At 39.5% G+C, this 12,408-nt stretch overlaps 1 protein-coding gene across 3 annotated transcripts in view; it reads left to right on the top strand.

Moving 5' to 3' along the window:
* The window catches only part of RUBCNL (rubicon like autophagy enhancer), a 51,184-nt gene that overhangs the window by 14,957 nt on the left and 23,819 nt on the right, over window positions 1–12,408 (top strand). For all 3 annotated transcript variants that reach the window (XM_081129250.1, XM_081129251.1, XM_081129252.1), the window contains 2 exons: window positions 2,414–2,496; window positions 2,990–3,200. In XM_081129250.1, the coding sequence (XP_080985376.1) occupies window positions 2,414–2,496; window positions 2,990–3,200 (294 nt within the window). The remainder of the gene's footprint in view (window positions 1–2,413; window positions 2,497–2,989; window positions 3,201–12,408) is intronic.

Raw genomic sequence — 12,408 nt, 5'->3', positions numbered from 1 at the left:
AACCCCAGTCACTTGGATTCTAGGTCGACGCTCAACTGCTGAGCCCCGCCCAGCCAGTCTATACAAAATCTTTTTAAAAAAATTAAATCAAGGGCTCCCATTGCTATGAGGTAATGCACATATTCCTAAAATACTGAAATTCCTAAAAGGAGATCATTCTTGCAAAATGTCACTCAAGAGTCAATAAGTTAGCTATTGTTGTTATAATTTGTAGCATGCTTATTTTATTTTTAAATATTCAGTATGTTATATTCACACTTTGCATTAATTTATATTTCTGTTAGAACGCTAGTTCAAATAGTCAATGAAGTTTTTTCTGTCAAAACAATTTTAAAAGCTGCCTTCCTGCCTATGGTGTGTGTGTGAGTTCAGACGTGTGTGTTTGTACATATTTATTTCTCACTAGCAGAAACCAGTCTTCCCCTTTCCTAAAATGTGGGTCTTATTTGTTTTATTGGAAACTTTGAAAAATCAAAGATGATGACAGTCTTTAACATATTAAGTATTGCTTAAGAATAGCAGATTTTGGACAAACTTTCAATGGACTAACTTTAAGATAAGAACCAAAGCTGAGCAAAATAAACCACTCTGATTATAGGCCTTTTTTGTATCTTTTAGCTCATCTGCTGGGATAGCTCTCAGGCAAAGAGTAATTTGCAAATTTAGCAGTTGCTAAGTAAGAGATTAGTCTCCTACTAGATTGTCTCAGAGGGGAGAGCGAGGAGAACATGGAGAAAAGGGAAAGCTCTCTCCCCTGAAATCCACCACCACCCTGACAAATTATACAGTGACAGAAGGTAACCTTTAGGGCCTAGTATACCCCTCCCCCAAATCATTTGTTGTATCACTGCATAGGAAGTGGTTCTGCAATTTTAAATTATCCTGTAGCTTTGTCCTTATAGAAAACAGGCACATCAGCCCCTTTTTGTCCAAAAACAGTGACCTCAGCAATTTCTCTAAATATCTTAAAAATCACTCCATCTTTTGGAGTATTCCTTCAGCTTGGTAAAGGAACTCATTCCATGCGATTAAAAAAAAAGCCCTGAGTGATCTGGTTCTTTCTGTTTCTTGTGTGGGGCAGCAATGGGGAGAACAGGCATTTGCCTCTATGACATGGGATTTTCCTGTGACTGTTGCATCTCAGTGGCAACAGCAGGGTTTTCCTGTCCAAGATAAAATGGTAGGGAAAGACCACTTGAGTTGTCAGAAACAATTCCACAGTTCCTTCGTTTGCATAGGATGTACACATTTACAAGGCACTTTCACATTCTTTACCTCTTTTAACCTAATAGGTAAGTGTCCCAGTTCAAGGGATGAGGAAATTTTAATGCAGAGGCACTGAGAATGCATGGAGAACTGGAACTGGAATCCATTCTGATTCATCTCTGTGCTTTTCTCTATACTCAGGGTCCAAAAACTATGACTAGGTCAAATTTGGCCAGCCTCCTGATTTTACAAATACCACTTTGCTTGCTTTGTGTATAGCTGCTTTCTCACTAAAGTGGCAGAACCAAGTAGTTGGGACCAATGTCGTATGGACCTCAGATCCTACAATATTTACTACCTACTTGCTCTTTTCTGAAAAAGTTTGCCCACCCCAGATGGCTTCTGATGCTAAGAAGTTCAGAGTTTTCCATGGAACAGTGTCTTTCTTGAAGATGAGGCGAGGAATTTGAGGGATATTGCTTGTCTCTCTGTTTGTCACCCTGAGGAGTGTATAATCATCAAGGCATTGGTAGCATTTTCTTCTAATTTAATGAATTGGGACAACCCAGCTCATATGGCTCTCACAGAAATGTTTTGACTTAAATGCTGCAATAAGAAATCACATGACAGAAATCATTTGTGTTTTGCTGGTGTTCATTGCCAGTAATGGAGTAGCTTTAAGGGTACAGAGCAGATGAATCACCTAAACATACCTTCTGCAGTCTTCTTGTTTTTGATTGGAGGAAGCATTGCTTTAGAGAAACTCTGCTAACATTTTTCAGATACTTTGTTTCTGCAAACAGGAAGCTGTGGGTCAATTGCAGTGAGTTGGAGAAGTGGTTCCATGAATCTTATGGCTGTTTCTAGACTGTTTCTTCTCACCTTTCTCCGTCTCTTTTAAGTAGTTTCCATGACCCTCTTCTCTTTCTACCCTCTTTGCCTCATTGATCTCCTCCATTCCAGTGGTCCTTCCATGTCTTCTCTGTTGTTCCATAGCCTCTCATAGAAATGATCACCATTAAGGCAGTATCTGTAGGCCTTACCACCAGAAGGGTCATTCTTCTTTTGTCACCCTAATTTATTCTAGAGTTGGACTAATTAAAAGCCAACAACAATATTTCAAAGCCACTCCCCAGAATTATTTTGTATCCTTAAATAATCTTTGGGCTTCTTTTTCTCCATTTTTAATAACTTGCTGTATTGTCAGGTGCTGTTCAAGTCGATGGAAGAAGCATTTCTTTAAATTCCTTCTCACCAGAAGCATTTGTGCTTCCTGTTGATGTAGAAAAGGTGAATATATCTTTTTTCTTTTTATAAACCACAGAGAGTGTTAATCCTTTAGATAGTGTTGTGATTTAAATTTGGAAATTTCACTTGATGAAGCATGGTAAGTAGGCTTCATTTCAGCATTTGATTGGTAGAGGGTAGAGGCTGCCAGGAGCCCCAAGCTGAGAAGGGTTCTCAGGCAGTGTCTACACTCAGCTGGAAAGTCTGCCATAATTGATGAATGATGTCAACCATTGGGCTACCACCAACCTAGGGTATTATATCACAAGAAATTCAAATTGGGTTGTCTATTGATTACAGTGGGCCAAATCTTTGTCTGAAAGATATGAGCTATACTTTACATAATGACCTATGATAATTCAGTTAAATGAACATTTATATTTCTATGCATTAACTGCACGTAAATACAGCTTCTTGATTTTTTAACCTATACACCACAATGAAAAAAAAGTTGATTATACTTTTGTATTTTAATTGTTAATTTTTTTTTCTGTAGGAAAACGCCCACTTTTATGCTGCAGATATGATTATATCAGCAATGGAGAAAATGAAGTGTAACATCCTGAGTCAACAGCACACAGAGAACTGGAGTGTAGAAGAAGTCAGTGGGTCACTTGGGAATGATCAAGGTGACTCTGAAGTGAGCTTTTACACCAACATAAAGCAAGAATCTGGGTCTTCCATTTTCTCAGACAGTGGCTATGAAGGCAAGTGGAGCAAATATGAGAAAGCTTTATGCTATAATCTCCATACATAGTATCTCCTCTGTCAAATCTGGAAGTACATCTTTAAATTCTTTGTCTAAAACTTCTTGAATTACCTATATCATCCTCACCATTTCTGTCATTTGGGCTTGGGATTGGTTAGCATGCCCCATTCTGTGGTTAAGTCAATGTGTGTTTTTTTCCTTGGACTTCACCCTAATTTTCCTTTTGGCAGTGGCTGAAGTTTTCCCTCTTCCTTTGTTTTCTGTCTCATAGCATTCTCCTAACTCTTCTTCCTTTCCAAGTAGTCCTCTTTCATTCATTCCACAAACAAGGAGCCTGTGAGGTGCTGCATGCTGGGCGTCAATATGCAACAAGGTGTGCTGCTTCCCTCCAGGAGCTTGCATGGTAGAGCCCAGGCTGACGAAGCCATGCGGGATCACTCAGCTAATAGGCAGGGACCCAGTGAGTGGTTCACAGAGTAGAAGGAGCTCCAGGAAGTCCTTCTTGGAGGGGAGGGTACCTAAGCTGAGAACTGAAGGTAGGGCCTGTCATTGTCTTACCATTTCTTAAGTGTGAGTCCTGCTTCAGTCCTATATTCTTCTTTTTCTATATTCTCTTCCCTGAGACTTTTATCCACTGCAGCATTTTTCCATTATTCCTTCTTGGTGATATCTCTAAAATCTGTTTTTTCAGTCCTGCACCTCTGTTTTAAGTCCTTGCTCCATGTGGCTGGGACCTGTGGAACATGTCCACCTGAATGGCCTGCCAGGATCTCTAACTTAACATGTCTAAACTAGTCATCTCTTTATCACTCCCTCACAAGCCCATTTCCCGGGGAGAAAAACAAAAAAAACTCATGCTTGCTTTTCCTTTTAACTTCCTTTACCTAGCTTTTTAATCAGGACCCTTTCAGGAGGGAAGAACTCACTCCCTGTGGTACATATGTAGCATAATGCCTGGAATAAAATAAGTGTATAATGAATTGTTGTTGAATCCATTACCTGGCTCAAATTAAAAGGAATTTTTAAGAAAGTATATAGAGCATCTTCATTGAATCCAGTGGTGGGAAGTATAAAACTGACCAGTAAAGAGGCAGCTCTGTCATCTGTCTCTTTGGGGCTTTGTGGCCTCTCATCACTTCTCTTCATGCAATTGCTTCATTCCCCTTTTCCACAGCCTGACTTCTACCCTACCCACCCCCTAGCACCTGGTTTCATCTTCCATCTCCCTGACCTCTCAGTCAGGACCTCACAGCTCAACTTAGTCTTGCTGGATTCCAAATCTAGGTTACCAGGAAGAGCATGTAGTGACACCTGCTTTGATTGGGTGTCCACAGCTGATCAGCTAGTTGTGTGGCCAGTGGGGCCAGGGAATGCAGTATAAATCATCATCCCCTCTGAGGCCACCAGTGGAGAGAAGAGACTTGTGGTTCATATTTTGGCACACCATACTCTGTCTTTGACTCTTCTTCCTTGTGCCTGTGCCCCTGTCCTGTTTCTAGTTAGTGAACAAATCAGTTCCAACTTCTCAGTAAGTGACATCCACTCCATCCATTCCCCATTCCTGCTTTTTACCTGGACCACCACAGCAGCCTTCTGGCCAGTTGTTTTGTAAAAACTTCATTTAGTTCCTCCATATGTATCTGTTGCCTTTAATTTTGTCTGCTTTCAAACTCTTTCCTTTTATTATTGATCTTACACACATCTGTCTCGCTAGAATACAACTTATAGTCTGCTAAAATGGGCTTCTGAGTTTCTTCCACATTTAATTCTGGAATTTTTAGCCTTGTGGGATCCAACTTCTCGGTACCTTTTCAGCAGGCATCTCTTCCACTTCCCAGTGTTGAACTGTGGGTTTCAGTTATCTAGCTTGTTATACTTGCTCGTAGATAGTTCTCAAAAGCTCCGACCTCCCTCCCTTTATTTCAGCTAAGCTCTCGTGGAACACACATTAGTTCCTTCATCCTTTCCATTCTTCAAAAGCAGTTTCCTGCCACCAGCAATGTGACATGTTCCCTGATTTTTAAAACAGGGGAGGAGTACCATTCATGTGAGATGAAACATAAGTTGTGCTCCAGAATGCTCTCTAATTGTTTAGGTGCATGGCTCACCCTAGAATTGTGCAGTGTGGAGCTCTGCCTCTGAACTTCTTAAGGCCCATGGCACATAACTGTGTTTCTTTGTGGTCAAGTGTATCAGTGTCTCAGTTCCTCATAAGAATTTAAATTCTTTTGATAGAGGAGATTTGTCTTATTTGTATAAGCATAGTGCCTTGCTTGAAATGGGTATTTTATAAATATGTGTTGAATAGTTGGATACTAATGTTTAGATGAAATTTTTAAAAATGTATGTTAAAGAATTTTAAAAATATTTTTACCATCCAAATGAAATATTTATCTTTTATTAAGTATCACACTTTTAAAGTTTTTTATTCTTTTTTATTGCTGATGGTACTACAGCTATATCCCATTTTCTCCCTTTTTGCCTCCCTTCACCCAACCCCTGACCCACCCCAGGCCTTCTCCATACTATTTTGTCTGTGTCCATGGGTTATGCATATATGCATATAAGTTCTTTGGTTAATCTCTTCTTATCTTCGCCCCACCCCAGCACTAGATATCTGTTATTCTGTTCCATGCATCCATACATCTGGACCTATTTTGTCCATAAGTTGATTTTGTTCATTAGACTCCACATATAAGTGAGACCATATGACATTTGTCTTACTCTAACTGGCTTATTTCCTTTAGCATAATAGTCTCCAGGTCCATCACATAAGTATTCCATTGTGTAAATGTACCAACTTCTTTATCCACTTATCTACTGATAGGCACTTGGGCTGTTTCCAGATCTTAGCTATTGTAAATAATACTGCTACGAACATAGGGGTGCATATATCCTTTCTCATTGGTGTTTCAGAATTCTTAGGATTTATTCTGAGAAGTAGGATCACTGGGTCAAATGGCAGCTCCATTTTTAATTTTTTGAGGACACTTCATCTGTTTTCCACAATGGCTGCACCAGTCTGTATTCCCACCAGCAATGTACTAGGGTTCCCTTTTCTCTACATCCTTGTCAGCACCTGTTTGCTGATTTATTGATGGCAGCTATTCTGGCAGATGTGAAGTGGTATCTCACAGTCATTTTAATTTGCATATCTCTAGTGATTAGTGATGTTCAGCATTTTTTCATATGTCTATTGGCCATCTGTATGTACTTTCTTTTTTTTAATATATCTTTATTGATTTCAGAGAGAGGAAGGGAGAGGGGAAGAGAGAGATAGAAATATCAATGATGAGAGAGTCATTGATCGGCTGCTTCCTGCAGGTCCCCTTCTAGGGATCGAGCCCACAACCCTGGCATGTGCCCTGATGGGAATCAAATTGCAATCTCCTAGATCATAGGTTGAGCATTGATGTCTGAGATTTCACTGCTATGTTTTCTCCTAGGATTTTTATGGTTTCACAACTTACATTTAAGTCTTTTATCCATTTTGAGTTTATTCTTGTGTATGGTATAAGTTGGTGGTCTACTTTCATTTTTTTTGTGTGTACCTGTTTTCCCAGCACCATTTGTTGAAGAGACTATCTTTAGTCCATTGTATGCTTTTACCACCTTTCTCAAATATTAATTGACCATATTGGCATGGGTCAATTTCTGGGATCTCTCTTCTTTTCCATTGGTCTCTATGCCTGTTCTTGTGCCAGTACCAGGCAGTTTTGATTACAATGACTTTGTAGTATAGTTTGATATCTGGTATTGTGATCCCTCAACTTTGTTATCCTTTCTCAAAATTGCTGTGGCTATTCAGAGTCTTTTTTGGTTCCATATAAATTTTTGGAGTATTTGTTCTAGATCTGTGAAATATGCTGTTGGTATTTTAATAAGGATCACATTGAATGGGTCGATTGTTTTGGGTAATATGAACATTTTAATGATGTTAATTCTTCCAACCCATGTACACGGTATGTGCTTCCACTTGTTTGTATTTTCCTCTATTTCCTTTTTCAATATCCTATAGTTTTCTGAGTACAGATCTTTTATCTCCTTGGTTAAGTTTATTCCCAATTATCTTATTATTTTTTGTTGCGATTTTAAGTGGGATTGTTTTTTAGTTTCCCTTTTTGAGGGTTCATTATTGGTGTATATAAATGCCGTCTATTTCTGGGGTTAATTTTGTATCCTGCTTCTTTGCTGAATTTACTTATTAATTCTAACAGTTTCTTGGTGAAGTCTTTAGGCTTTTCTATGTGCAATATCATATCATCTATGAATAATGACAGTTTTCTTCCTCCTTTCCAATTTAGATGCCTTTTATTTCTTCTTCTTGTCTGATCACTGTGTCTAGGAATTCCAGTACTATGTTGAATAAGAGTGGTGAAAGCAGACAGCCCTCTCTTGTTCCTGATCTTAAGGGAAATGCTTTTTGTTTTTGCCCATTGAGTATGCTATCGGCTGTTGGTTTGTCATATATGGCCTTGTTATTTTGAAGTATGATCCCTCTTTTCCCACTTTGCTGAGAGTGTTTATAAAAAATGGGTGCTGTACCCCTATGTTCATAGGAGTGCAATTTATAATAGCTAAGATCTGGAAACAGCTCAAGTGCCCATCAGTAGATGAGTGGATAGAAAAGCTGTGGGACATACACCATGGAATACTACACAGCTGTAGAGAAGAAGGATCTTGTACATTTTGGGACAGTATGGATGGACCTGGAGAATATTATGCTAAGTGAAATAAGCCAGGCAGAGAAAGACAAACATCACATGATCTCGCTTATATGTGGAATCTAGAGAACTTAATAAACTGATGAACAGAATAGATTCAATGACATGGAAGCATAGATAAGACTGATGAATGTCAGAGGGATGGAGGAGGGCGGGTGGGTGGAGAGGGAGAGAGTAACCAAAGGATGTATATGCATATATGCACAACCCAAGGACACAGACAATAGTAGGGAGAGGAACTGGGGAGGTGAATGGGAAGGGGTGGAATGGGTCATTAGAAAGAAAAAGGGACATCTGTAATATTAAAAAAAAAAAAAAATGAATGAACTAGCAAGCATAAGAAATAGAGCTCGCCAGATGTAGGAAAAAATTAGTGATATGGAAGATAGAAATTTAGAAATGACACAGAGGAAAGAAGAGAGACACTTGAGCATAAAAAAAAGAACTCTATGAGAACTATGTGACTCCATCAAAAAGAACAATAAAAGAATAATAGGCATAGCAGAAGAAGAAGGGAGGGAGAAGAGAATGGAGATCCTATTCAAACAATGTATGAAAACTTCCCAAACCTATGGAGAGAGCTAGATACTTGAATTCAAGAAGCAAACAAAATACCTAATTAACTCAATCCAAAAATACCTTCTCCAAGACATTGTATTAAAACTATCAAAAATTAATGACAAAGAAAGAATTCTCAAGACAGCCAGGGAAAACAAGAAAGTAATCTATAAAGGAAAACCTGCCTGGCCGGGTGTGGCTCAGCAGTTGAGCATCAACCTAGAATCCAAAATTATCTCCAACTTTCCAATTAGCTCAAATAAATGATGGACCATTGGTGACTGGCAAAAAATAAATAAATAAATAAATAAATAAATAAATAATAAATAAATAAATAAATAAATAAATAATGGGTGCTGTATTTTGTTGAGTGCTTTTTCTGCATCTATTGATATTATCATATTATTTTTATTCTTCATTTTGTTTATGCAGTGTATCATGTTTATTAATTTGCATACATTGAACCAGTCTTGCATCCCCGGAATAAATCCTACTTGGTTGTGGTGTATGATCTTTTTAATGTATTGCTGGATCTAATTTGCTGATATTTGTTGAGGATTTTAGCATCTATGTTCAGCAGGTTATTGGCCTGTATTTCTTTTCTTTGTAGTTTCTTTATCTGGTTTTGGAATTAGGATAATTCTGGTTTCATAAAAAGTGCTTGGAAGACTTCCCTCCTCTTTAAGTTTTTGGAATAGTTTGAGGAGGATAGGTGTTAGTTCTTCTTTGAATGTTTGGTAAAACTCCCTTTATGTAGTGTCCTTCCTGGTCTTTTACTATAGCCTTTGTTTCAAAGTCTGTTTTGTCAGATATAAGTATTACTAACCCAGCTTTTTTTTTCTTCTTTCATTTCCATTTGCATGGAATATTTTCCCATCACTTCACATTCAGTCTCTGTGAATCTTTTATTCTGAAGTGGGTCTCTTGTGGACTGCATATCTATGGGTCATGTTTTCTTATCCATTCAGCTGTTCTATAGTTGTTGTTTTTAAATCTCACCCGAGAATATTTTTTCCATTGCTTTTCAGAGAGAAAGAGAGAGAGGAGACAGGGAGACAGGGAGAAACATCGATGTGAGTTAGCCACATTGATTGGCTGCCTCCTGCACATCCCCCAGTCAGGGCCTGTGATCACGCCTGCAAGGAAGGTTCATGCCCTTGGCAAGAATCGAATCTGGGATCCTTCAGTATGAGGGCTGATGCTCTGACCACTTAGCCAAACCATCTAGGGCTACCCTATGTCTTTTGAAAAGTGGTATAAACTAAAAGAAGAAGAAAAAAATTATGAAAAGGAGAAAAGATGAGAAAGAAGAAACAAAAAATGAGAAAAGGATAAAAGAAGAGAAAGCAAGATAAAGAAGAAAAAAAGAATAAGAAATGGAAAGAGAAAAATTAGACAGTAAAGGAAAAAAGAGACTAAAATAATAATATAGTAATAAAGAAAATAATGCCGAAAAAAAAAGGCGAAGTGGCATTCATCTCAGCAGAGTTTGGTGCCTCCTGGGAGCTCCCCTTGGATCCTGTTCTTCTGTTGACTGAATCTAACTGTTTTGTCTACCGATTCCTGGTGTCTTGAGAGGTACTTTGGTGCTAGCCAATGTCAGAGGCTGTCCACACGTGGCTCTCAGCAACCTGTTATAAGCTTCAAGCCACCTACAGTTTGAGACTTACTCCACAGGACTTGGCTACACATGGGAGGGGCCAAGCTGTTTGTTAGCAGCACAGGGCCCAAGGGTGTCAACAAACCTCCCTAGGTTCCCTGGTCTCTGCTTCTGCCTGCCTTCTGCCATCAGTCTTAATCACTGAAAAGGCTGTTTTTGAAAGGGCTTTTGGTGGATTTGAAAAGATTAAGCCCTCTGGAACTCCCATGAGAGGGAGTTCCCTTTCAGATTTCAGGGAAAGTGATGGGTGTTTCCCTGTCCCAGAGCTACTCCTCTGTGTCCCAGAATATTTCCCTGTCTTTGGCTGGGCAGAGATCCTCATATGCAGTTCAGTGGGATCTGCTGGAAACCTATAATTTCTATCAGCTCTCCTGTGAGGGGGAAGCACCTGGGACAGTGGGTGAATGGCTCCACCCCAAAACTAGTCACTGACACTCCGTGAGACTGTTTAAATCTCTAGGCTGGGCCTTTGCTGCTGTCTCTCTGCAGAAGTCAGCTTGCAGTAGTATATGGCAGTCAGGTTTCCTGAAGGTGGGGTGAGCTGTATCCCTTAGGGCAGGGTATTTCACTTTTCCTGAGATGTGGCTTCAGGGAGGGGCCTGCACCTCTCACAAAAAATGGCCACTTCTGTTTGGGGGAGCTACACAAGATTGCAGGTCTTGGGGCTGCCACTTTTCCATGTCTCCCCTGCAATGCTTCCCACCCCAGCCTTTCCTCAGACAACTCCAGTCGTCACTGCCCTTTTTCCACTGAAGCCTCGGGTAAGTAGCTGCTAACAAAAATCCTGTGTTCTGGGTTTAAACAACAAAACAAAAAACTCTCTTTATCTCCAACTGGCTCTGGTCTTCTTGGGGGCCAGAAGCACTGCTGCTTCTCATGGCTGGATGTTATGTGGGCTGCTTTCTGGGCTCTGGTGCTCCAGGCTGGAGAACCTAGCCTGAGGTCTGTGCCTCGATCCTCTCAGGGAACCCCCCCGCCCCTAAAGATCCCTCCTCACTTTCAGCTTTCTGCCCTTGGAAGCTGGGCCAGCCCCTCTTGTGACCTCGCCCTTTCTACCAGTCTCCAGGTGGTTTCTGGCCTTCCTTGTTATAAGTCTTCTTCTCAGCCGAACCTCAGTTGGTAATTCCCGGTGAATGTTCCCCAGTTTAGTTTTATTTCCAGTCTGGCCCTGGGAGGTGCAAGAAAGGTCTGCTTACTCTGCTGCCATCTTTTCCTCCTAATCTAAGTATCACTCTTGTGACCTTTTGGTGATAGATGCTACTCCATGACGTAGGTCAGCATTTAAATTGTAGGTTGGTCATGAGAACATTCAATTAAAAAAAAGTCTCAGTGTAAACCTCCCTTAGTGAGGGTAAGCAATGAAAGCTTCCTGGAACTTTTTTTAACAGATAAATATATGTTTGTGCTTATACTAAGATGCAATGTAAATTGTATGTTACTGTGGATCATGGTCAAAAGAGTGTGGGAAACATGGAAGTAGATAAAATTGCCCCCATTGTATCCACGAGGAAACTGAAGCTGAGAAGTTGATTGTCTGTTGTCACCTGGCTAGAATAGGGCAGTGCAGGGTTAAAGTGGCCAGTCACCTACGAAACCCACTCACATAACCTCACTGTAACCTATGGACTGCACTATTTCCCTAAACAACTATATTCATTTCTATGTTTACTCAAGTGAGTACAGTTTTATAGTAATTAGATACTCATATTAATGTAAGTACATTAATAATATGATTATATTAACTTTTTCATATCCAGTTTTTCATAATGTTATGACTTTCACATTTTTCAATGATGGTATTTCTTGAATTAATAGAGTGATTTACAAAATCAATTTCCTACTACTTGGCATTTAAGTAGCTTTCAGTATTTTAAATAGACTACAAAACCTTCCTCTTTCTTTTAAAAAATTATTGATTTGAGAGAGAAAGAAAGAGGGAGAGAGCTTGATTTGTTGTTTCAGTTATTTATGCATTCATTGGTTGCCCTGACCAGAGATGGAACCCACAGCCTTGGTGTATCGGGATGATGCTCTAAACAACTGAGCTACCTGGCCAGGTCCCAAAGCCTTTCTCTTTCATTATTTTTTCTTTTGAATGACATTCTTAGGATAATTTTCCAGACTGGTATGAGGGATATAAAAGTATGTACATATTTGTATTAGTTTCCTAGGGCTGCTGTGACAAAATACCACAAACTAGGTTATCTTAAAATAATAGAAATTTATCTTCTCACATTTGTGGAGTCCAGAAGTCAGAAATGAAG

This window comes from Miniopterus schreibersii, assembly GCF_964146895.1.
Source record: "Miniopterus schreibersii genome assembly, chromosome: 2".
In the NCBI taxonomy this organism is placed as follows: domain Eukaryota; kingdom Metazoa; phylum Chordata; class Mammalia; order Chiroptera; family Miniopteridae; genus Miniopterus; species Miniopterus schreibersii.
The sequence above is the reverse complement of the archived record's forward strand: the minus strand, read 5'-3'. Positions and strand labels throughout refer to the sequence as shown.